The sequence below is a fragment of the Theropithecus gelada genome, chromosome 3 (assembly GCF_003255815.1).
Source record: "Theropithecus gelada isolate Dixy chromosome 3, Tgel_1.0, whole genome shotgun sequence".
Classification (NCBI taxonomy): Eukaryota; Metazoa; Chordata; class Mammalia; order Primates; family Cercopithecidae; genus Theropithecus; species Theropithecus gelada.
In genome coordinates this window covers 90,917,524-90,944,295 of record NC_037670.1, presented here as the reverse complement: position 1 = coordinate 90,944,295, position 26,772 = coordinate 90,917,524, and the positions used below count along the sequence as shown (strand labels likewise).

The 26,772-nt window shown below is 37.6% G+C and overlaps 1 protein-coding gene across 1 annotated transcript in view; it reads left to right on the top strand.

Annotated features, from left to right (window-relative positions):
* DNAH11 (dynein axonemal heavy chain 11) overlaps positions 1-26,772 on the top strand; it is a 372,079-nt gene that overhangs the window by 309,408 nt on the left and 35,899 nt on the right. The window contains exons 66-69 of the mRNA XM_025379290.1: positions 4,787-4,991; positions 14,216-14,380; positions 16,066-16,206; positions 24,149-24,319. Coding sequence (XP_025235075.1) covers positions 4,787-4,991; positions 14,216-14,380; positions 16,066-16,206; positions 24,149-24,319 — 682 coding nt within the window. The remainder of the gene's footprint in view (positions 1-4,786; positions 4,992-14,215; positions 14,381-16,065; positions 16,207-24,148; positions 24,320-26,772) is intronic.

Below are 26,772 nucleotides of genomic sequence, written 5' to 3'. Positions count from 1 at the left end.
AACTATACAGTGAATAGCACTAACAGAGATTTTCTCAAAACTACTTATGAGATCATTTTGGAAATCCTTGGAAAGAGGAAACTCAAATAATAGGAGAAATTTTGATGATGCTCTCCATTGTAGACATATTTGACTAGATTGTCAGTCAAAAGAGGCAGGTTAATTTAGAAAGGTGTCCTTATCAAACAAGATCATCCTGTGATACACATTGCTATACTCAAAAGACAAGCATGAACCTCTGAGAAACTGTATTAGCATGGTAACTTACAGATTGATAAAAGCCCAAATGTTAATGATTTGACCTCTTGATAATTGTTGCATTTTTTTGGTAGCATCCTTATCAAGATATAATTCACATGATATAATTTGCCCACTCAAAGTGTGTAATTCAATGGTTTTTAGTATATTCGCAGAGTTGGGCCACCATCAGCACAGTCTGTTTTAGAATTGAAATTCCTGTGTCTTTCTGTATTTGCCTGTTCTGGACATTTCACATAAGTGGAGTCATGTAATATCTTTTGTGATCTTTTGTGACTTCTTTCACTTTGTACATTTTCAGGTTTCATTTGTGTCATAGCATATATCAATACTTCATTCCATTCTATGGCCAAATATTAGGTTGGTGCAAAAGTAATTGTGGGTTTTTCCATAATATTTCATTGTTTGGATTTTTAAACTATTTTATTTATTTATTTATTTATTTATTTATTTATGAGACAGGGTCTCTGTTGCCCAGGCTGGAGTGCAGTGACCTGATGACAGCTCACTGCAGCCTCGACTTCCCAAGGCTCAGGTGATCCTCCTATCTCAGCCTCCTAAGTACCTGGGACTACAGGTGCACGCCACCACACCATGCTAATTTTAAGGAATGGCCAAACCGTTTGCCAATGCGGTTGCACAATTTTACATTCCCATTAGCAGTGTATGAGGGCTCCAGTTTCTCCATGTCCTCACCAACACTTGTTACTGTCTTTGTTTTTTTATTATAGTCATTCTCATGGGTGTGAAGTGGTACCTCACTATGGCTTTGATTTGCATTTCCCTAATGACTAATGATATTAAGCATCTTTTCATATGCTTATTGGTCATTTGCATTTCTTCTTTGAAGAAATATTTATTTAGTTCTTTTACCTATCTTTCACTTGTACAGATGTTTGATCCCTGTATGCCTATCAAATTGTAGAAACATGACTGAATACATATTTATTGGCTGAACAGATGACAGAATAAATCAGTATATTAAAAGTTGATGCTAACCAGATGCAGTGGCTCACGCCTGTAATCCCAGCACTTTGGTAGGCCAAGGGGGGCGGATCATGAGGTCAGGAGTTTGAGACCAGCCTGGACAACATGGTGAAACCCCGTCTCTACTAAAAATACAAAAGAATTAGCCAGGCGTGGAGGCACATGCCTGTAATCCCAGCTACTCGGGAGGCTAAGGCAGAAGAATAGCTTGAACTCGGGAAGCGGAGGTTGCAGTGAGCCGGGATCATGCCATTGCACTCCAGCCTCAGTGACAGTGCGAGACTGTCTCAAAACAAAAAAAGGGACTGGCTGGGACAGAAGAGGGTTGCTAACTGAGTTGCTTATTCTCCTCTTGGAAAACAGTTAAATAGTAAGAGATACTGACAAGGTAAAAACAAATCCAAACTGAATAAAGTGAATAAATTCACCATTCAACTAACAGGGTTTTCAAAAGTGGCTTATTTGTCAGAATTTTTTCAAGTTTAGGCACTTAATCAACAACTCGGAAGGTTTTTGTTGCCAGTGTAAGATCACTCTGCAGGGAAAACAAAATTTGAGAGTTAGATGAAGATAGTAGGTCATAAGTCTGATCAGTTATTTGGGATTTTAAATTCATATTCAGGCAACAAAAGCTTTAGTAATGTAAGAAAAATTATAATATTTAAATAGTCTTCACACGTTAAAACCAGTTGTCTCATTAAAAATGTTTCCAGTCAAGTAACACAGCCAGTGGTTCAGAGGCACTTTCCTTACCATAGACACAAGAGACCTAATCTCTGAGCAAGACATAATTATAAAACATCCTCCAAGAACCACACAAAACGCATTCTGGATATTGCTTCTCAGATTAAAAATTGTTGCTAATATTGTGACATTTTGGTAAAAAGGAGCCCTGTCTGAATGTGATAGAATGTCTTTGCTTTAGAATTGACCCAGTTGTTCAAAATTGACAAATTCAGTGAATTAACATCTCACCTGGAAGTCAATGAGATGGGAAATAAATATTTTTTTCTCATGGCTATTTAAAGTAATTTCAATTAAAATAATTGAGGTCTAATTTTCTGTTATGGTGATATCTATACAATTTAAATATTTTATACACTGAAGGAAGGAAGAATCCAGAATTTTCATATGTAAGGTAAAATAGAAGACTGAGAAGAGACTTTTTGCTGCAACCATGCCTCTAGGTCTCATAAGAAGTTTCACTATAAGCAGCTTAGGCCACTTTGAGAAGTTCCAGTATTTGTGGTTTTGACTTCTCTGTCTCTTGCATGAATTAGAAATTAGAATTTACTAGATCGTCACAGCAGGTTCCTAGCAGGAAAGAGACCATGAAGCCGATATGAAAACATCTCATGTACCCCATAAACACATGCAATTACTATGTACCCTTAAATTTAAAAAATAACATGAATTAAGCTGGGAGCTTTGAATAGAATTAGCCTAGTGACTATTTACAGAAATAATTTTCAGAGGAAAATGCTGAGGCAACCAAGGATTTGCAGTTACAGGAAGCCAATGCAGAAAGTATTGGAAAGTAATTTTTTAAATGTATGTGTTTTGGGCTGGGCAAGGTGGCCACACCTGTAATCCTAGCACTTTGGAAGGCCAAGGCAGATGGATCACCTGAGGTCAGTTGTTCGAGACCAGCCTGACCAGCATGGAAAACCCCACCTCTACTAAAAATATACAAAAATTAGCTGGACGTGGTGGTGTGCACCTGTAATCTTAGCTACTCAGGAGGCTGAGGCACAAGAATCACTTGAACCCAGGAGGCGGAGGTTGCAGTGAGCCAAAATCATACCATTGCATTTCAGCCTGGGTGAAGGAGAGAGACACTGTCCCAAAGAAAAAAAGAATATATGTGTTTTTAACATTTCATCTTTATAAAAGTAAAATATTTTAATACATTATTTAACATACATAAGTATATTAAATACATATACACTTAAGATGCATTATACGTATATATACAGATACACATAAACACATACATACACATTTTATCTTATCCTTAAAGAATAGCAGTATTTAATGTACATTTAATCACAGAAAGTACAGCTGGCCCTGAAATAACATCCTTTTAATGTTAATGAGGGAAAAAAAACAAATCACTTCCTGCTTGCTGGGACCACTGTCTGTGTGGAGTTTGCACATGCTCCCCATGTCTGCCTAGGTTTTCTCTTGTCCTCCTGTTTCCTCCCATATCCCACAGCTGAGCACGTTAGGTGAGCTGGAATGTCTGTATGGTCCCAGTGTGAGTGAGTGACGGGGGTGGTGTGTGAGTGGCCCTGCCATGGGATGACATCCTGTCCAGGGCTGGTTCCCACCCAGCGCCCTGAGCTGCCAGGGTAGTCTCCAGCCCCCCATGAGCCTGCACTGGAATCAGTGGGTTGGAAAAGGAATGAATGAGTGAATACAGACTGTTGTCAAATAAAAATTTGTAAATTAGACGATAATCATACAAATGCACGACACTAAACATTGCAGTACAAAAGCCCTTCTCAAGCCTGCCAGATCTGTCATTGCTTTTGAACTGTGTGGTGGTAGGAGGTGCTGCTTAAGATTTTCTGCTTCGGGCCGGGCGCGGTGGCTCAAGCCTGTAATCCCAGCACTTTGGGAGGCCGAGGCGGGTGGATCACGAGGTCAGGAGATCGAGACCATCCTGGCTAACATGGTGAAACCCCGTCTCTACTAAAAATACAAAAACTAGCCGGGCGTGGTGGCGGGCGCCTGTAGTCCCAGCTACTCGGAGGCTGAGGTGGGAGAATGGCGTGAACCCGGGAGGCGGAGCTTGCAGTGAGCCGAGATCGCGCCACTGCACTCCAGCCTGGGCGACACAGCGAGACTCCGTCTCAAAAAAAAAAAAAAAAAAAAAAAAAAAAAAAAAAGATTTTCTGCTTCGTACACATTTATTTCTCAATTTAACCTACCCCCATTATGCCCACCATTTCTCATTAACGCACCAAAAACTGAGAAAATAATTATCTTACTTGTTTTTATTAACCTTTTTAAATATACATGTAGCTCACTCACATTTATTTCAGTGTTTAATATTAGAAGTGTTTGGGGCCTTTAGTTAGAAGTTTGATGATGTTTTTGTGACCAGGAACATGCCATAAAAACTTCACTCTTGTTTTTATCAATTAGCCAGTGGTAAAACTGGTTTCTACATATGTTGTTTTGCTTAAAGTCACAGTTTGCAAGTTTATCAGTGACATCAAGGACATACTGTATAATAATAAAAGCTACTACTTGTTATAGGTCTTTTATATGATTGTATTTAATTGTTACAGTGACACTATGAAGTGAGTACTATTATTGTCAATATTTCTCATATGAGGAAACTAAATCATATAGAGATTTGGTGGGTGATTGTTGATCCTGCTGTACTTTAGGAAATTTGGGAGCAGCTGAAAAATTCTAAATCACCTAAGCTTCTGGCCAAGGTCCATTATAAGAATACAGGAATGGAATGACACCTTAGTATCAGTTATGGGTCATAGGAGTCTCCTGAAAGTCTGTGTTTTGCTCCCTTTAGGTATATCAGGATTGGAGATAAAGAATGCGAATTTCACAAGAACTTTCGCCTTATCCTTCACACAAAATTGGCAAATCCTCACTACAAGCCGGAATTACAAGCTCAGACAACTCTCCTCAATTTCACAGTCACAGAAGATGGTCTAGAAGCCCAGCTGCTGGCAGAGGTTGTCAGTATTGAGAGGCCAGATTTGGAGAAACTTAAGGTAAAAATGTTTACGTCACCACCAACACTTATTCAGCACTTGCTTTGCACAAATCATAGTGCTAGACACAGAAGTATAAAATAGGATTCTTGCCCACTAGCATCTTGCAATCTAATTGGGAAAAATAAGTATACATGTTAAAAGTTAAACAATTCAAAGTTGCTCTTCATAAATGCTAGATTGTTACGGTTATGCCACAAGTAGGAGATAGGGTGGCTCTGGATCTTGTCTGACAGCAAACAAAGAGGCATACGAGTCATGTAAAATAGAGGTATGCCCAGGTAGGTTGGAATGTAATCGACTAATTTAGCCTGGGCTAAAGAATGAAAAAGAGGTGTAATGAAGAAAACTTGGAAAAATTAAGGACCTGGTAGCCAGTTATGACTAGTTTTCAAAGGGACATTTGTGGCCCTAAGTATATTAAGAAACAATGCTGAAAATAATGAAATTTAGTGTTGTATACAGAAAACAAAACAACATAACCTTAAAATGTAGAAGAAAGGCAATAATAAAGATAAAATCAGAAAATAGAGAAACAGAAAAGATTAACAAAATAAACAAGCTAGTTCTTTGGCAAGAAGGGGTGATGAAGTGATATAGTAGATATACCTCCATAAGGACTAGTGAAGAATAAAAGATAAAAGGCAAGTAAAAGAAGACAAAGGCACATAACTACACACAGAGGTTATAAACTATAAAGGAATGCTGTGCTCAGCTTTCTTTTTTCTTTCTTTTTTTTTTTTGAGAGGGAGTCTCGCTCTGTCGCCAAGCCTGGAGTGCAGTGGCATGGTCTTGACTCACTGCAACCTCCACCTCCCGGGTTCAAGCAATTCTTCTGCCTCGGCGTCCCAAGTAGCTGGGACTACAGGCATGCACCACCACACCCAGCTAATCTTTGTATTTTGGGTAGTGACGGGGTTTCACCATATTTGCCAGGCTGGTCTCAAACTCCTGACCTCGTGATCCTCCTGCCCCAGCCTCCCAAAGTGCTGGGATTACAGGCATGAGCCACCGTGCCTGGTCATGCCGTGCCCAACTTTCTAACAATAAATTTGAATATTGAAATGGTGATGTGAAAATTAAAAAGAATTTACATGCTAACCTGGGCAAATTTGGCAATAGTGTGTCTCAAAAATTTAAATGAGATATACTAAGAATTAAAACAAGGATTTATATTTCAGATGTTAAGAGATTCATGGCCTACATTTTGGAACTTGAAAGGATTTCTTCCCACGGATGAACAACATTATTCATATTTTGAAAAACTAAGCTAGAATACTTTTTCTTAGTACAAATCAGGAGTCTGCAAACTGTGGCTCCCATGCCTAATTTGGCCTGTCACCTCTTTTTGTTAATAAAGTTTATTGAAACACAGCCATCGCCAAACACAGTGGCTCACACCTGTAATACCAACACTTTGGAAAGCTGAGGCTGGATCACTTGAGGCCAAGAGTTTGAGACCAGCCTGGCCAGCATGGCAAAACCCCGTCTCTACTAAAAATACAAAAAATTACCCATGTGTGGTGGTGCACAACTGTAGCCCCAGCTACTGGGGAGGCTGAGGCACAAGAACCACTTGAACCCAGGGGCAGAGGTTGCAGTGTGCCGGGATAGTGCCACTATACTCCAGCCTGGAGGACAGAGCAAGACTCTGTCTCAAACAAAAACAAAAGCAAACAAAAAATTGACTTGTTCATATATTTACATATTGTCTATGACTGCTTTTGCACTATAATGGCAGAGTTGGGTAGTTGCAATAGATACCTTATGGCCTACGAAGCCAAAAGTATTTACTATCTGGCCCTTTCCAGAAAGAGATTGCCACCCTGGTATAAATCAGTGGTTCTCAAACTGGGGGTCCTGGAACAGCAGCATCACCATCAGCTGGTGCTGATACAAATATGCTTTAAATGCAAATTATCTGGCCACAGCCCAGATCCCACTAAATGAGAAACTCTGGTTGGGGGTCCAGCAATCATGTTTTACTAAGCCATGCAAGAAATTCTGGTCCATGCTTACACTCTTTGTGAGGCTGCTTTACTTGGATTTGCCACTGCAGCAGTTGCCATGTAGGCAAAGACAGCTGTGAGATCAAGGCTGGGTATGAGTGGACATGGTTCCCTGAGGCCTCGTTACAAATGTGCTACATTCAGTGGAACTGCAACATGCCAGGAGTGAATCATCCACCAAGTCAGAGTTCAAAGGACCACTGGCTTACTGCCTTGTGCACTAATTGCCAAGCTGGCTCAGGGACTGTGTCTGTAATCAAGGCACCACCAGACCATATAAGAAAATAGTATTTTTTTTTTATGTTAGCATAAAAAAGTTACAGGAGTTCTTGTGTTCTGAATGTCAGATTCTTATTGGATCTATGACTTATAAAAATTTTCTCCCATTCTGTGGATTGTCTTTTCACTTTCTTGTTAGTGTCCTTTGAAGCACAGAAGGTTTTAATTTTGGTAATGTTCAATTTATCTATTTTTTCTTGCTTGTGTTTTTGGTATCATATCTAAGAAATCATTAACTGATAGTTCATGAAGATGTATGTTTTCTCTTAGGAGCTGTGTAGTTTTAGTGCTTACATTTAGCTCCGTTGTACATTTTGAGTTAATTTTTGTACATGGTGTGAGGTAGGGGTACACCTTCATTCTTTTGCATGTAGATATCTAGTTTTCCCAGCACCATTTGTTGAAAAGACCATATTTTCTCCCTTAAATTGCCTTTGATCCTTGTTAAACATCAGTTGGCCATATTTCTGTGGATCTGTTCATATTTCTGGGTTCTCTATTTCATTCCATTGATCTGTTTGTCTATCCTTTCATCAATATCACACCACCTTGATTACTGTAGCTTGATAGTCTGGAAGCCAAGTAGTGTCAATTCTCTGACTTTGTTTTTCTGTATATTTTTGATGATTCTGGATCTTATGCTTTTAAATATAAACTTTATTATCAAATTTTCAATATCTACAAAATAATGTACAAGTATTTTGAATAATACTGTGCTGAATTTCAGAAAGGAATAATGAATGGCTTAACAATCCTGAGACTTCCTATTCATGAACATGCAATATCTCTCCATTGTTTAGATCTTTGATTTCTTTCATCAGAGTTTTTTACTCCTCCAGACAGATCTTCAACATACTTTGTGAAATCTGTACCTAAATTTTTCAGTTTTTTGGTACTAATGTGAATGGCATTGTGTTTTAAATTTCAAATTCCAATTGTTCAAAGCTGGTGTATAGAAGAGCAATGGCTTTTGTATATTAATCTGTATCCTGCAAATGTGCTCTACCTGCTTATTAGTTGCAAGAGGCCTTATGTTGATACTTTGGGATTTTCCACATAGATTATCATGTCATGTGTGAACAAAGACAATTTTTTGTTTCTTCCTTCCCATTCCGTATACCTTTTATTTCCTTTTCTTGTCTTACTGTATTAGTTAGGACTTCTAGTACAACATTGAATAGGAGTGGAACCTTGCCTCATTCCTGATCTTAGGGCAAAAACTTCTAGCTTCTCACCATTAAGTACAGTGTTAGCTATGATTCTTTTCTTTTAGATGTTCTTTATCAAGAAAGTTCCCCTCTATTTCTAATTTGCTGAGAGTTTTTATCATTAAATTACTGTTAAATTTTATCAAATGTTTTTTCTATATCGATTGATATGACTACATTTTTTCTTCTTTAGCTTGTTATAGATCATTACTTCACTTTTGAACCAGACTTGCATACCTGGAATAAATCCCACTTGGTCGTGGTGTGTCGTTATTTTTGTACATTGTTGGATTTGATTTGCTAATTTTTTGAGGATGTTCACATCTATGCTCATCAGAGATACTGGTCTGTAGTTTTTTTGTTTTTTCCTGTAGTGGGTTTATCTGGTTTTGGTCTTAGAGTAACATTTGCCTTATAGAATGAGATAGGAAGTCTTCTTTCTGCTTCTGTTTTCTAGAGAAAAATTGTAGAGAATTGATACTATTTCCCCCTTAACTCTTTTCTTCCAGTGGAATCATCTGGACCTGGTGCTTTCTGTTTTGAAAGATTATTAATTCATTTAATACATATAGGCCTTTTCAGATTATGTATGTGTTTTTGGTAGATTCTGCCCTCCAAAGTATCAGTTCACTTCATCTAAGTTATCAAATTTGTAAGCATGTAATGGTTTATAAGATTCTTTTATTATCCTTTAATGTTCATGGAATTGGTATTTATGCCCCTCTTTCATTTCTCATACCATTAATTGGTGCCTTCTCTTTTCTCTTGGCTAGCCTGGCTAGAAAATTATACATTCTGTTGATCCTTTCAAATAATCAGCTTTGGATTTTATTGATTTTCTGGTTAAAATATTACTGACTTCTGCTCTGATTTTTATTATGTATTCATAAGCTTGCTTTAGATTTACATTGCTCCTTTATCTAATTTTCTAAGGTAAAAGCTTAGATAAATACCTTTAGGTTTTCTTCTGTACTTTTCTAATATATGCATTCAATGCTATAAATTTCCCTTTAACCACTGCTTTTTCTGCATCTCACAAATTTTGATATGTTGTATTTTTGTTTGCATTTCTTTCAAAATATTTTTAAGTTTCTCTTGAGACTTCTTCTTTGACCCATGTGTTATTTTAAAGTGTGTCATTTAATCTCCAAATATTTTTGAATTTTAAGCTTTCCGTTACTGATTTCTTATTTAATTTTGTTGTGGTCTGGAACATACTTTGTATGATTTCTATTCTTTTAAGCCTTTTTGGTGTATTATTTGGTTCATCTTCGTGAATGTTCCATGTGAGCTTGAGAAAAATGTATATTCTTCTGTAGGTGGATGAAGTAGTCAGTGACATTCAATCCAGATGATTGATGATGTTGCACAGTTCAGCTACATCCTTGCTGATTTTTTGCCTGCTGGATCTGTCAGTTATGATATAAGGGTTTTGAATTGTCCAGCTATAATTGTGGCCTTGTTTATTTCTCCTTGCAACTCTTAGTTTTTGCCTTGTGTATTTTGACACTCTGTTGTTAGGTGCATACACATTAAAGATTGTTATGCTTTCATGGAGAGTAGACCCCTTTATTACGTAATGCACTTCTTTGTTCTCAATAATTTTTCTTATTCTGATAACTACTTTGTCTTAAATTAATATAACCACCCCAACTCTCTTTTGATTAGTGTTAGCATGATATATTTTTCTGCATCTCTCTCTCTCTCCTTTTAATTTTTATATTTAAAGTGGATTTTATAGACAGTAGATAGTTAGGTCTTGTTTTTTATCCACTATGTCAATATAATTCACATTTAAAGAGATTGTTGCTGTAATTAGATCAATATCTACCATATTTTATTGGTTTTTATTCATTATACTTGTTTCTCACTAGTTTTTTTTTTTTTGTCTTTTTCTCTTTTTCTGCCATCTTTGGTTTTAAATGAGCACTTTCTATTATTCCAGTGTCTCTTCTGTCTTAGCTATATATATTGCATGCTCACTCTCATGCACTCTATATATATGTATATATTGCTGTAATCTTTATATATTACAATATAAATATATGTATTTTGTATTTGTAATATTTTTCTTTTCCTCTTCTTCTGCCTCCTTTGGTTTTAATTAAGCATTTTATATGATTCTAGTGTATCTTCTCTTAATAAAATATATTGCTATATATAAGTACAATATAAATTGTATTTCTTTTTTAAAAAAATGTTAGTGGTTACCTTAGCATTTGAAGTATACATTTACAACTAATCTAACTCAATTTTCTTTTTTTTCTTTCTTCTTTTTCTCTGAGATGAAGTTTTGCTCTTATTGCCCCGGCTGGAGTGCAATGGCACAATCTCAGCTCACTGCAACCTCTGCCTCCCCGGTTCAAACAATTCTGCGGCGTCAGCCTCCCGAGTAGCTGGGATTACAGGCATGTACCACCATGCCCAGCTAATTTTGTATTTTCAGTAGAGATGGTTTTTCGCCATGTTGGTCAGGCTAGTCTCAAAATCCTGACCTCAGGTGATCCACCCGTCTCACCCTTCCAAACTGCTGGGATTACAGGCATGAGCCACCGTGCCCAGCCTCTAACTCCATTTTCAAATAACACTACTGCCTCATTGGTAATGCAGGTAAAAAATACTGCATTACCAATGCAGGTAAAATGAGACTATTCTCATTTCCTTCCTCTCATCCTTTATAACATTGCTGTCATTCATTTCACTTCTCCATAAGTTATAATCACTGACTATATTGCTGTTATTACTGTTTTGAAAAGACAGCTCAATTAGTAAACTAACTTATTTTATCTTCATTTACTCCTTCGCTAGTACTCTTTCATTCTTTACATAGATGTGAATTTCTGACCTATGTCATTTTTCTTCTCTATGAAGAATTTTTGTTTTTAACATTTCTGGTAAGTCAGGTCTATTAACAATAAAATCCCTCAGTCTTGTTTGTCTAAGAAAGCTTTTATTACTGCTTTACTTTTGAAGGATAATTTTACAAGATACAAAATTATTTGTTAATTTTTTTCCTTAAACATTTTAAATATTTTACTCAACTCTCCTTTTTGCATAGTTTCTCAAGAGAAATTCCATGTAATTCTTATCTTTGTTCCTTCATAGGTAAGGTAATTTATTTCATGTGGACTCCTTCAAGATTTTTTCGTTGTCTTTGATACACAGTTTGAATATTAAATGCCTAGGAGTTGATTTTTTGGCATTTATCCTGCTTAACGTGCTGTGGGTGTCCTGGATCTATGGTTTGGTATCTTTCATTAATTTTGAAGACTTTTTAGCTACCATTATTTCCAATCTTTCTTCTGCTCATTTTTTTCTTTCTTCTCCTTGTAAGCATCTCACAGTTCTTGGATATTCTTTCCTTTTTAATTTTTATTCTTTTTTTCTTTTCAAGTATCTACTGACATGTCTAAGCATACTGATTTTTGTCACTGTGTCTAATTTACTCATGAGCCCATCAAAAACATTCTTCGACCAGGCACAGTGGCTCATGTCTGTAATGCCAGCACTTTGGGAAGCCGAGGTGGGTGGATCACAAGGTCAGGAGATCAAGACCCAGCCAAGATTATGCCACTGCACTCCAGCCTGAGTGACAGAGTGAGACTCTGTCTCAAAAAACAAAAAAATTCTTCATTTTTGTTACATTGTTTTTTATTTCTAGCATTTCCTTTTTATTCATCGAGTTTCTATCTCTACTTATATTGCCCATGTGATCTTTCATGGTGTTCACTTTTCCAGTAAAGCTCTTAGCACATTAAGTAGTTACTTTTAACTCCCAGTCTGATAATTCCAAAATTTCTGCCACATCTGAGTCTCGTGCTGAGGTTTGCGTTTTCTCTTCTGGTTTGTCTTTTGTTTTCTTTTTGTTTTGTTCTGTTTTTTGCTTTTTAGTACACCTTGTACTTATTTGTTGAAAGCCAGACATGGTGTATTAGATAATTGTCACAAAAGTAAATACCATTTTAGTGTGAGGTTTTATGTTTCTAGGGCTAGGAGTTAAGGCTGTGTTTCATGTTCATTGTAGCTGCTCGTATTGTAGACTTCAGTTTTATCTAGTGTCCTTTTTTTTGTCTCCTTTGTTGTCTTTAGGTTTCCCTAAAAACTGATTTGGCAAATCTCTCAGTTATAATCCACTGATATTATACTGGAGTCTGTCAATGTGTTGGTAAGGTATTACGGACGGGAAGCATTCTTTTATCTTATCATTAAATCTCAGGGTTTTTTAGGAGCCCTGAATCACTGGAATGTGACCTTCAGAAGACTTACTTAGCCTTTTTTAAAGGACAGGAAGTCTGCCCTTCCCCAGAGATATGGTTTGGCTATGATATCACCCAAATCTCATCTTGACTTGTAGTTCCCATAATCCCCATATGTTGTGGCAGGGACCCAGTGGGAGGTAACTGAATCATGGGGTTGGTTTCCTCCATGCTGTTCTTGTGATAGTAAGTGAGTTCTCATGAGATCTGATGGTTTTATAAGGGGCTTTTCCCCTTTGCTGGGCACTTCTTTCTCCTGCTGCCAAGGAAAGAAGGACATGTTTGCTTCCCTTCCGCCATGATTATGTTTCCTGATGCCTCCCTAGCTATGTGGAACTATGAATCAATAAACCTCTTTTCTTTATAAATTACCCAGTCTCAGGAAATCCTTTATCGCAATTTGAGAAGAGACTAATACATCTAGGTCATATTAGACACTGACCAAGTAGTTTCCTTTGTGGGCAGGATTTTGTTAAGGAGAACAGAAAGCTCTGGACATATTTAAAATAATTACTTTGCCTCTGAGCTTATGCCATAATGGTTACTTTTCCTATCCTGAGCCCAGAGCGGGTGTAGATTTTATCTGACCTTCACTGTAAGAACCTGATGGCGTTTCCTGGAGGTAAAACTCAAAGAAGTGTAGAGACTCCAAAGACTGGGCCCCACTGAAGTTTTAACTCAAGTTCTACCTTCAGCAATTAGCCAATTACCATGTCAGTGTTCCTGAGAAGTTGTGATTCTGTTTGCCTATTTTTAGGATGGCAATTTGCCCTGTGACCTCAGTTTTCTGATGCATGTAAGAAGAATTGTTGATGAGTGTTTTTCCTATTTTGAGAATGGAAATGAGACTTCTAAGCCTTTATACATCTGAGCAGAAACCAGAAGTTTCTGATGTTTTCTTAAACAGATTCTTCCTATGGTTCATGATGTTAAATTATTGTAAGTGTTTATACTCGGCGCCCTGGAGTGCAACTAGATCTTAACATACTTTCTGAAGTTTTTTAAAGAATTTCTAAAAATTATGATTGGTATGGTTTCAATGTTAAGGGTGTTTTATTATATACTGATTTCGTGAAATTTGTGATTAAGGAAACTCTGCTTTAAAAATATGTACTTGTCCAGGCGCGGTGGCTGACGCCTGCAATCCCAGCACTTTGGGAGGCCGAGGTGGGTGGATCATTTGAGTTCAGGAGTTCGAGACCAGCTTGACCAACATGGTGAAACCCCGTCTATACTAAAGTACAAAAATATAGCTGGATGTGGTGGCAGGTGCCTGTAATCTCAGCTACTCAGGAGGCTGAGGCAGGAGAATCGCTTGAACCTGGGAGGCAGAGGTTGCAGTGAGCCAAGATTATACCACTGCACTCCAGCCTGGGTAACAGAGCGAGACTTCCTCTCAAAAAAATAAATAAATAAATAAAAAATAAATGTACTTAACCACCATTTTTCACACTTTTCTTGGTTTGTATTAGTTGGTATTGACAAAGCACCAAAATGATTTTAAGATTGAGCTCAAGTATCTGGAAGACGACCTCCTTTTGCGCCTTTCTGCAGCAGAGGGAAGCTTTCTGGATGACACCAAACTAGTAGAGAGCTTGGAGGCAACAAAGGCCACCGCGGCAGAGATAGAGCACAAGGTAGGAAGGGCAGAGGATACCTGGCAGATTCTAATGGTCTGTTTGAATGAGACACATGGGGCGGGCAGTGTAATCAGACTTGGTAATTCCTCTAAGAGGACCCCTGTGTGGAATTCAGGTGATTTAATAAGCTGCAATGGACTGTGTGGGATTCTAAATGGAGATGGAGATGGTTGAATGTGTGCTTCTCCTAATTCCATAGAGATCTCATTCAAATCAGACACTGTCCAGCTACTATTTTTCCTGGGTGATCAAATGTAAAGAAAGTTGAGGCCTGCTGGCTTCTATGGCTGAAAATCTGAAAAGCCTTAGCATCCGGCTCTACCAAACTTATATCCTACAGCTTCTCTGCAGATTCTCCAAGCTGTCGGACATTTTAAAGAAATTCTTAGAGTGGAAGTTTTGTTTACTGGCCTGCCGTGGCAGGATACTGAGCAAATGATAGTCTCCTGCTGTACTCAAATGCACTATTCACCCCTGGAAAAATGACATTTCCTAAAAGCCAGTAGAAATTTTTATGAAATAGGCTTCCTGCTAACGTCCAGCATGGGTCCCAATATGCCTTATGTGTGATGTGCACTTTGGGCTTTCACAAATGACCGTTAACCCTTAAAATTCCATCATTTCAGTGTGAATTAGACCCTTATTTGCTTTCTGGAATACCCTTATTACTAAGTAATCTATTAATTGCCCAGCAGAAGCTGTGTCACTACACATCCTATATATATGTCTTAAATTAAGTGAGGAAATGGAATCCCAAATTTCTCTATCTTTTCAAGTAAGTGAATATTAGGCAGCTCCTAAGATGGTAAAGTTAGAACAATTAAGTAAATTAACTTAGCTTTGAAGTTAACTTCTAATTGTCTCTTAAAATGTGTCTTCCTGTCTTCTTCATATATCACCATGTAGTGACTTCCTTCTCTGCCCTACATTTTATTTCCTTTTATACACAAATATTATGAGTCAAGTCTGTAGAGAAGGTTGGGGAAAATACTGTATCCTGTGGGACCAGCGGTAGTCCTGGATAAAATAAATAGATATTTGAGCCTTGGGTAAAACTGAATATATTGGTTGATGATGGTGGTGGTTTTTCTTTTTTAATTATCTCTCTGAATGTGCCCAGAGGCTAATACATAAAGATAAACTAAATGGAAATATATGGACATATGGATGATTCAGTGCAAAGTTAGAATTAGGCATGAGAGTCTTTATATTAAGGCTTTTTAGTAAGCATAGTTACCGGATATATTATTCACCTTGACTGCTTTTGTATGCCTTGTTGCCTAATAAAGTTATTGGCATTGAATTGACCCAGCAGACTTTTAAGAGCCATCCCTAGGAGGTGATATAACTGGGTTATTAAGCCTTGAAAGAGAGAGAGGAAGCAGAAAGGTGACATTACTCAGAAACAAATTCTGTAGAACCGAAAACAACTAGGTTTGTTTAATCTGTAACCTAGAAAACCACTAGAGTTATGTCCATTCTCACTGAAACTCAGTTTATTTAAAAATTATTTTAAAATATGAATGTAAACATTTTAGAAAAGCTCATGCACATGGATGCCATGCATGTTATCTATTTTAATACTCATAATTTTTCATTTCAGGTATGTCTTCCGTTCCTTGGATATGTGTAGAGAATATGAAGAGTAAATAAGTTACTTATTTTGTTTGATCCCACCATAGGTGATTGAAGCCAAAGAAAATGAAAGAAAAATCAACGAGGCCCGAGAATGTTACAGACCAGTGGCAGCAAGAGCATCTCTTCTTTATTTTGTTATTAATGACCTCCAAAAAATCAACCCCATCTACCAGTTCTCTTTGAAGGTAATGCTGAATAAGCTAAGAAACATGGAAAACTTTAGGAGTTCAATTTGTTTCTGGAAATTTGGAATTTATTTTATTAATAATAATAACTATTATTATTATTATTATTGAGACAGAGTCTCACCCTGTCGCCAGGCTGGAGTGCAGTGGCATGATCATTGCAGCCTCTGCCTCCCATGTTCAAGCAATTGTCATGCCTCGGTCACCTGAGTAGCTGGGACTACAGGAGTGCGCCACCACACCGGGCTAATTTTTGTATTTTTAGTAGAGACAGGGTTTTGCCACGTTGCCCAGGCTGGTCTTGAACTCCTGGCCTCAAGTGATCCCCCCTGCTTCGGCCTCCCAAAGTGCTGAGAGTACAGGTGTGAACCACTGCGCGTGGCCAGAATGTATTTTTAAGCAATCAGTGTATACCCAGTAAGAAGTCATGAGGATCTGGTTAACAAAATAACAAAAGCAAAATCCTCATTCTCAGGAATTTTCATTTATAATTTTCAGTAAGACTTTGAGGTAATTAAACTATGGATATGGTATCATATTATATTGGTGTATTGCTCCTGAGCAGACTCTTACTTTTTTTTTTTTTTTTTAGATTGAGTCTCCCTTTGTTGCCCAGGCTAGAGGGCAGTGGTGCGATCTTGGCTCACTACAAGCTCTGCCTCCTGGGTTCATGCCATTCTCCTGCCTCAACCTCTCTAGTAGCTGGGACTGCAGGCGCCCGCCACCATGCCTGGCTAATTTTTTTGTATTTTTAGTAGAGACGGAGTTTCACCATGTTAGCCGGGATGGTCTTGATCTCCTAACCTCGTGATCCGCCCACCTCGGCCTCCCAAAGTGCTGGGATTACAGGTGTGAGCCACAGCGCCTGGCCAGCCGACTCTTAAATTTAAGAGAATTTTTCTTGAGGCTTCTATTTTGTCTTTGTGAAAATGTGTCTTGGAAAGAGAATGCTTATATTTCTTTGCTAAAGAAAGAAAAATAATAAGAACAACTATTTATTAAGTCACTATTACATGCAAGGCATTTTTATAGTTTGGCTCATTCTTTATCCCTGTTACATCTCAATAAAGAATATAATATCATCCCCATTAAAAAAATAAGGATGACATTTTCAGACTTTAAATACATTGCCCAATAAATTATATCTGTTATTGTTAAGAGCCAGCATTTCAACCTGTAACTGTTTCCAAAGCCCATGCTCCATACCTTGTATCATGCTGCTGCCTGCTGGGCAGTGCTCATTCATTCTGTTCATCTGTTCATCCATTTTTAGACAAATGTTTATTATGATCAATCATCATGTCAGATGTTTGTCTCTTGAGTATATAGTTTTGGAAAAAACATAAGGGTGGAGCTATATCTATATATAGATACATATAGATATATATGTACACATAGATATAGTTCCACCTTTATGAACACACATCAGTTTATAAAAGTAGAAAGTACTGTAAGAGAGAATGATAGAGGTGGAGAGGCTGCTTTACTGGGGGCTCAGGGAAGACCTCCCAGAGGAAGTAACATTTATTTCTGAAGGATAAGTAGGATTTAGCTATGTAAAGAGCATTTGGAGAAAACAGGAATGTGTGAGATGAAAGAATTCAGGGATTCCAGGTAGTGAGTGAATTTCTGTGGTTGGAGGGTAATGAGCTAGGGGAAAGGTAGCAAGAAATGAATCTAGAGAGGTGGGAAAGACTTGATCACACAGAATTTTGTAGACCACTGTGTGTGGGATCTGGGGATTATATTCTGGGTGCAACAAGAAGCCATTGGAAGATTTCAAGCAGTTAACTGATGTGATGACAAAAGACTCAGAGATACATGAACAGACCTGAGATATGATTTGAACCTGGAATCATTGGCTCTTGGAGATGGACTGGTTATGGGCAATAATAAAGAGGAAAGGATCGAGCATAACTAGCAGGTTTCCTAAGAGTACAGAACTAGTATGCAAAACTTTTAACAAGCACAGTGTGGTTGGAGTTTGAGAGTAACTGTGTATGAGGAGAAGGATAAAACTAAATCATCAGTGTCAGCTCAGTATTAGCCAAATTCCAAAACTACACTAAGGCATTACAATAAAAGAAAAATACTGGGCAGTCCCCCTTGGAAACATTGTTGGTAAACTCCTCCAGAAAATGTTGACAAATTGAATCCAACCATATACAAAAAGCACAACATATTATGACCAAGTGGAATGTATGCCAAGAATCAAATTGGTTTAACATTCAAGAATCACGAAGTGTAATTAATCAGTTAACAGAATAAAAGAAAAAAAGCTCATATGGTCATTTTAATTGATGCAAAGAACTTGAAAAATTTCAAGAAATTAGTTAAAAACAACAACAACCAACTCTCAACTAATGAATAGATGGTGACTTCTCAACATGATAAAATGCATCTAGAAAAAATCTACACCTAAGATTATACTTAATGTTGAAAATGAAATGCTTTTCCCTAAAATCAGGAACAAGTCAAAGATATCTTTCTCTCAGCACATCTATTCAACACTGCACTGGAAGTTACAGTTGGTACAATAAGACAATAGAAGGCAAGATATTTAAAAGAAGAAGGAAAACTCTATATTTTCACAGATGACCTGATTATGTATATAGAAACTCCCAAGAAACTCACCGAAACCCTGCTAGGACTAAGAAGTGAATTTTTAGCAAGGTTGCAGGATATAAGGTCGATATACAAAGTACCTTGTATTTCTATACATGAGAAACAAGTGGAAAATAAAATCAGTATCTTAGCACTGTTTACAGTGGCTTCCAAAGCCATGAAACTTGTTAGGAATAATTTTATTAAAATATATGTAAGGTTTGTATTCTAAAAACTACAAAATATTGTTGAGAAAAATTAAAGAAGGCTTAACTAAATAGATACACCATGTTTATCAGTTGGAATGCTCAATATTAAGATGTCAGTTCGCTCCAAACTGATAGACTCAATTCAGTCCCAGTCAAAACACCAGAAGACATTTCCTTTTTCCTTTTGGTAGAAATTGGCAAGCTTATCCTAAAAATTTGTGTGAAAATTTAAAGGACTTAAAATAGCTAAATAATTTTGAAAAAGAAAAAAACAGTGTTGGAAGACTTATAATTTCTGTTTTTAAGACTTGTATCTGTGAACAGGCGCATTGGCTCACGCCTGTAATCGCAGCACTTTGGGAGGCTGAGGCGGGTGGATCATGAGGTCACGAGATTGAGACCATCCTGGCTAACACGGTGAAACCCCGTCTCTACTAAAAATACAAAAAATTAGCTGGGCATGGTGGCGGATGCCTGTGGTCCCAGCTACTCGGGAGGCTGAGGCAAGAGAATGGCGTGAACCTGTCAGGCGGAGCTTGCAGTGAGATGAGATTGTGCCACTGCACTCCAGCCTGGGCAACAGAGTAAGACTCTGTCTCAAAAAATGAAAAGACATATCTACACAAATCAAGATGTTGTAGTACTGGCCTGAAGAAAAATGCATAGATCTGTGGAACAGATTAGAGAATCCGGAAGTACACCCACAAATGCATGGTCAGTTGATTTTCAGTAGGGGTGCCAAGACAATTCAATGAGGAAAGGCTAGTTTTTACAACAAATGGTGCTAGGACAATTGGATATCCACATGACATAAAATAAACCTCAAATTGTTATACCATATAAAAAATTCAAAATGAATTGATTAAGCTATACATTTTCTAGGAAAAAAAATAAGAGAAAAGCTTTGGACTTTGGGTTAGGTAAAGGTTTCTTAGGACACAATAAAAAATAAAAAATTAATAAATTGAACCTTATCAAACTTAAAAGTTTATGGTTTTCAAAAGGTATGAAGATGAAAAGGTAAGCCACAGACAAGCAAAGACAATATTCTCAATACATACATATAAAACAAAGAATTTGTATCAGGATATATAAAGAACTTGTACAACTCAGTAATAAGAGTTGAACAGACATGTAACACATATGAATTATCCACAAGCACATTAAAAATGCTCATCAGGCATCAGAAAAATTCAAAATAAAAGCATAATGCGGGGGGCTACAAGTTTAGAAGACTGTTAATAGCAAGTGTAACACAGATATGGTACCACAACTCTCTCACATTGCTGGAGGAAACACAATAAACCACTTTGGAAAACAGTTTGGCAATTTCTTATAAAGGTAAATATACGGTTACAAAATATGATCTCACACTTTTACTCCAGGCATTTACCTAAGAGAAATAAAAATGTATGCCTACAAACAGCTTGTTAACAAATGTTCAGAGACACTTTATTCATAAAAGTCAAAGTCTGAAAACAACCCAAAGGACTGGCACATTAATAGTTATGCAGATTTTGCATGTTCCCACAGTGGGCTATCACTCAAAACATAAAGGTATGAATTGTTGGTGTACACAACAACATGGATGTGTCACCAAAACATTATGTTGAAAAGCAGCCAGATACCAAGGAGTATATACCATATGATGCTATTTCTGTGAAATTATTGAAAAGGCAAAATTATTCTACAGTGACAGAGGCAGGTCAGTAATTGACTGGGGCTGGGGATGGTGGTGGAAATTGGCTGTAAATAGGCACGTGAGAACTTTTTCTGGTGATGTAAGTAGAAAGGTTCTATATCTTGGTTGCTACAGTTATTAGAATATATCTATTTGTCAAGACTCATCAAACTGTACATATAATAGGCACATTTTATTGTGTGTAAATGAAAAACTGATTTTAAAAAAGTGTAAATATCGGCTGGGCATGGTGGCTCATGCCTGTAATCCCAGCACTTTGGGAGGCCTAGGAGGGCGGATCACAAGGTCAGGAGATTGAGACCATCTTGGCTAACATGGTGAAACCCCATCTCTACTAAAAATACAAAAATTAGCCGGGCGTGGTGGTGGACGCCTGTAGTCTCAGCTACTCAGGAGGCTGAGGCAGGAGAATAGCGTAGCTTGTAGTGAGCTGAGATCGCCCTACTGCACTCCAGCTTCAGCGACAGAGTGAGACTCCATCTCAAAAACAAAAAAAGTGTAAATATCAGGTTAGTACAGATTGAGCATCCTAATCCAAAAACCAGAATGCTCCAAAATACGAAATTTTTTGAATACTGACGAGATGCCACGAGTGGAAAATTCTACACCTGACCTCAAGCACTTCTTGCACAAAATTATTTAAAATATTGTATAAAATTAACTTCAGGCTATGTGTATAAGGTGTATATGAAACATAAATGAATTTTGTTTTTTCATTTTGTTTTGTTTTTTGAGATAGAGTCTCACTCTGTCATCCAGACTGGAATGTAGTGGCGCGACCTCGGCTCACTGCAACCTCCACCTCCCAGGTTGAAGCAATTCTCCTGTCCCAGCCCTTTGAGTAACTGGGACTACAGGCACCCACCACCATGCCTGGCTAAATTTTGTATTTTTAGTAGAGATGAAGTTTCACCCTGTTGGCAGGCTGGTAACAAACTCCTGACCTCAGGTGATCCACCTGCCTCAGCCTCCCAAAGTGCTGGGATTATAGGCATGAACCACCAAGCCCAACCTATAAATGCTTTTGTGTTTAAACTTGGGTTCCATCCCCAAGATATCTCATTATGTACATGCAAATATTCAAAAATCTGAAAAAATCCAAAATATGAAACACTTCTGGCCCCAACCATTTCAGATAAGACATATTCAAGCTGTCCTTCATTAATGCCTTCTTACCAATGTTTACTGTATATATCTGTCATTGTAGGATTTTACTTTCACTCAAATATACATACTTCAAGGTGAATTAATCTGTGGTCTCTGGTCCCTATCATCCAAAAATAAATAAATATTTGTATATTGACAGCTATTTATATAGATAGATATATTTTTCAAATTTATATTTATATAGAGAGATATAGCAATCCATACGATGCCATTATCACCAAGGCATGAACGAGAGTAATAAATATCAAGAGTAATACTTAAAGGAAGAACAGATGACCAAAGGGCATCCCAAAAGTACATGGAACCAAAAAAAAAAAAAAAAGCAAATAACCAGATTTTAAAATAGGATAAGGACGTAAGTGGACATTTCTCCAAAGATGTTATAAAAATAGTCAACAAGCCTGGGCAACACAGAGAAACCTTGGGTCTACAAAAAAATTTAAAAATTAGCCAAGTGTGATGACACATGCCTGTGGTCTCAGCTACCCAAGAGGCTGAGGTGGGAGTATTGTTTAGGATCAGGAGGCTGAGGTTGCAATGAGCCATGATTACTCCACTGCACTTCAGGCTGGATGACAGAATGAAAGTTTGTCTCAAAAAAAAAGACCAACAAACATATGAAAAAATACTCAACATTACAAATTTTTAGGGAAATCCTAATCAAAACCACAATGAGATATCACCTCACACCCATTAGAATGGCTACTATAAAAAAAATAATAACAAGTGTTGGTGATGACGTGGAGACATTAGAATCTTTTGGTGGAAATGCAAAATGGTACAGCCACTGTGGAAAACAGTGTAGCAGTTCCTCAGAAAAATTACAAATAGAATGACCATATGATCAAGCAATTCCACTTATAGCTGTTTATTCAAAAGAATCAAATGAGGGTCTCTAGGAGATATCCAAACACCCAAATTCATAATAGCGTTCTTTACAATAGTCAAAAGGTGGAAGCAACCCAAGTGTCCATCAGGGGATGAATAGATTGATCAAATGTATATCCATGTGGTTGAATATTCTTTTGCCTTAAAAATGAACAAATTTCTCATACATGCTACAACATGGATGAACCTTGAGGATATTATCCTAACTCAAATGAGCCAGTCACAGTATGACTGTGACTCTGCTTGTATGAGTGTATTAGTCTGTTTTCACACTGCTGATAAAGACATACCCAAGAGACTGGGTGATTTATAAAGAAAAAGAGAGTCACAGTTCCACGTGGCTGGGGAGGCCTCACAATCATCATGGAAGGTGAAAGACACTTCTTACATGGCAGCAGGCAAGACAGAATGAGAGCCAAGTGAAAGAGATTTCCCCTTATAAAACCATCAGATCTCATGAGACTTATTCACTACCACCAGAACAGTATGGGGGAAACCGCCCCAATGATTCAGTTATTTCCCACCAGGTCCCTCCCACAACACATGGGAATTATGGGAGCGATAATTCAAGATGAGATTTGGGTGGGGACACAGCCAAACCATATCAGTGAGGTATCTATAATAGTCAAAGTCATAGATACAGAAAGTAGAATACAGGTGGTTGCCAGGGATGGGGGAAGGGAGAATATACAGTTGTTTAATGAGTACAGAGCTTCAGTTTTGCAAAATGAAAAAGCTATGGCATCCCAGTGACACTGCATTTAGCTTTTCTTCTTCCTCTTTGGGAGCTATTTGTGTTAATATGGACTGCCACACGTAATGTTTAAATTGGACTCATCACATTGTGTTGTATTTTTGTAATCTTACATGAAGAGAATCTGTACTGCAAGTGAAACCTACTCCCCCAAAAATGTGTGGCCTTGAGTCTGCATTAAACAGTGTAATTTATGTTCATGAAAAAAAAATTCCGGAGACTGGTTACACAAGAATGTGAATATACTTAACACTATTGAACTGAATGTGTGTACACTTAAAATTGTTAAGATGGTAACTTTTATGTTATGTGTATCCTACCACAATTAAATATTAAAATGTTGTTTTAAGTACATGGGCAGAAGGAGAGAAAATGATGCAATTCAGTTGCTTGGAAAGAGACTGAATGGATTTCATGGAATCATATTCATAATAACAGTAATGACAGCAAACATTTGATGAGCATGTACCATGTGCCAGAAACTATAATCCTTCTAAAAATTTTGCCTCATTCTCACTCCCTATTGATAAAACTTAAACCATCGCCCTGTGTATCTGGGGCTAGCTAGATATCCAGGTGCCAACTGTCACATTTTAATGGTCACATTAAATTTCCCAGGCATTTAATGTGCTGTTCCACAGAGTGATTGAGCAGGCTGACAAGGTGGAAGACATGCAGGGACGCATCTCTATCCTGATGGAGAGCATCACCCATGCTGTCTTCCTCTACGCCAGCCAGGCGCTGTTTGAGAAGGACAAGCTCACCTTCCTGTCCCAGATGGCTTTTCAGGTAAGGAGATCAGTTACTTGAAAAAGGATCCCCAGAACCAAAGGCAGATGCCTCTCTCTCTCTCTCTCTCTCTCTGTCTCTCTCTCTCTATATATATATATATAATATATATATAATATTATATATGTATTTTTATGTAAAATAGTATATATTTTTATGTAATATATAAAATATTATATATTTTCTGTTGAAGCAAAATATAATAGGCACCTTTTTCAGAAGCTCTTGGTGGCATGAGGAGAATTTGCCTCCCATGGGGAACTTGGGCATGTGACAGCCTTCTCCTAGGTCCCAGTGCTTTGGTTTGGGGAGTGGGCACTGGGGGGTGGGTATACACATTACACTCCTACCACAGTGGTCACCCTGAAAAACATTCATGAGACATTCTTCTCACCTTCTCGGGTCCTGTAAAGAACCGTCCAGGCCCTACCAGGAAGGTTCTTTGAGATGAGGGTTATGAGTCCAGATCTGAGTGGATCTGGGAGTTGTTCAGAGTCTCCCTACAAAGCAGCGACTGGGTTCATCCATGTTGTCACAAATGACTGAATTTTCCTTTTTTTCCATTGTGTGTAGTTAATAATGTGTATTTTTAAATTGCTAAAGGAGATTTTAAGTCTCATCACAAAAAAGATAAGTATGTGACGTGATGGATATATGAATTAGCTTAATTTAACCATTCTACAATATAAACATGTATCAAAGCATCACACTGTACCACTTAAATATATATAATTATTATTTGTCAATTAAAATTAGGAAATGACAGCAGTGAATAGGTAAAGAGAGCTCCAGGTTTCTTGCCCACACCTTCAGTGAAACCTGCTTCCTTTTTTTTTTTTTTTTTTCCTTTTTCACATGAATTTCTATGAAAGACTTTGTTTAAATAAAAGTGTTTGTGGCCAGGCGCAGGGGCTCACGCCTGTAATCCCAGCACTTTGGGAGGCTGAGGTGGGTGGATCACGAGGTCAGGAGATTGAGACCATCCTGGCTAACATGGTGAAACCCCGTCTCTACTAAAAATACAAAAAATTAGCCAGGCGTGGTGGCGGGCGCTTGTAGTCCCAGCTACTTGGGAAGCTGAGGCAGGAGAATGGTGTGAACCTGGGAGGCAGAGGTTGCAGTGAGCCGAGATCACTCCACTGCACTCCAGTCTGGGCGACAGAGGGAGACTCCGTCTTTAAAAAAAAAAAAAAAAAAAGTGTTCATGATAAGAAAAAAGAAACCCTTGCAGACCACATTCCTATATAAAATAAGCAGGTTGTCCTTTTTTTTTATCAGCTAGTTTGCTTTATGTCTTTTTCTATCCAAATGTTAAGGAAATATCTACATCTTACCTATTCTGTGTGTGCCAAAGAAGGCACTTTATACATGCCTGTAGCTAATGATGAACTGTATATCTAATAAACAGGAGCAAGGCATTACACAATGAATTACTTGTTTTTTTATTTGTTTGTTTTGAGACAGAATCTCGCTCTATTGCCAGGCTGGAGTGCAGTGGCGCGATCTCAGCTTACACAACCTCCACCTCCCAGGTTCAAGCGATTCTCCTGCCTCAGCCTCCCAAATAGCTGGGACTACAGGCACGCACCACCACACCCAGCTAATTTTTGTATTTGTAGTAGAGATGGGGTTTCACCGTGTTGGCCAGGATGGTCTCGATCTCTTGACCTCATGATCCACCCGCCTCTGCCTCCCAAAGTGCTGGGATGACAGCCGTGAAATACTTGTTTTGTATGTACTGCTCATTAATAGGAAAAGGCCAGGGATGATAGTACATGACATGAACATCTATTTAAAACTTCCCTTTGGAAGCCATAGCTGTATCATAACCTCAACTCCTGACAATCTACATAAATCAAAGTTTCATAACTATATGGACAATTACTTGTTTGTTGAAATAAACTCAAGAAAAAAAATCTAATAAAATATTTTAATGCATGTTATCACTCATAACAGCTTTTGAAAATATCTGGAATTTTAAGATAATATAAAGCTCAAAAATTTTACCTGTTTAGTTTTGTGGGGTGTTATGGTTTTTATATGAAAATTAGGAATACTTCATTTGTACTCTCCAAAATATACTACGGATTTTTTATCAGTTCTGTGAGCAGAATATCTGAAGTTTATTCCACTTCACAATGTGTTTAGTTGTACCTGTAAAAGGTTTTCTCATTCTTCTCGATATAATCTTACATATTAAACTTCATGTACCTCGTAGTTTATTGAATAACTACTGTACCAGAATTAACTAATAATACTGGTTCTAGCTTCTGTTTAATAATTTAATCCATTGTCACCAGAGGCTTTCTCATTTTGAATAAGTGTTAAGACAAGTTTGATCTAATAATAAAACACTTATGAATGCATATTTTAAATATGTTGCTAATAGAGATAGGTGTTAGAATTGGAGTAAATCAGCCTTCATAATTATTTTCTGTTAGATTTCTGATCAT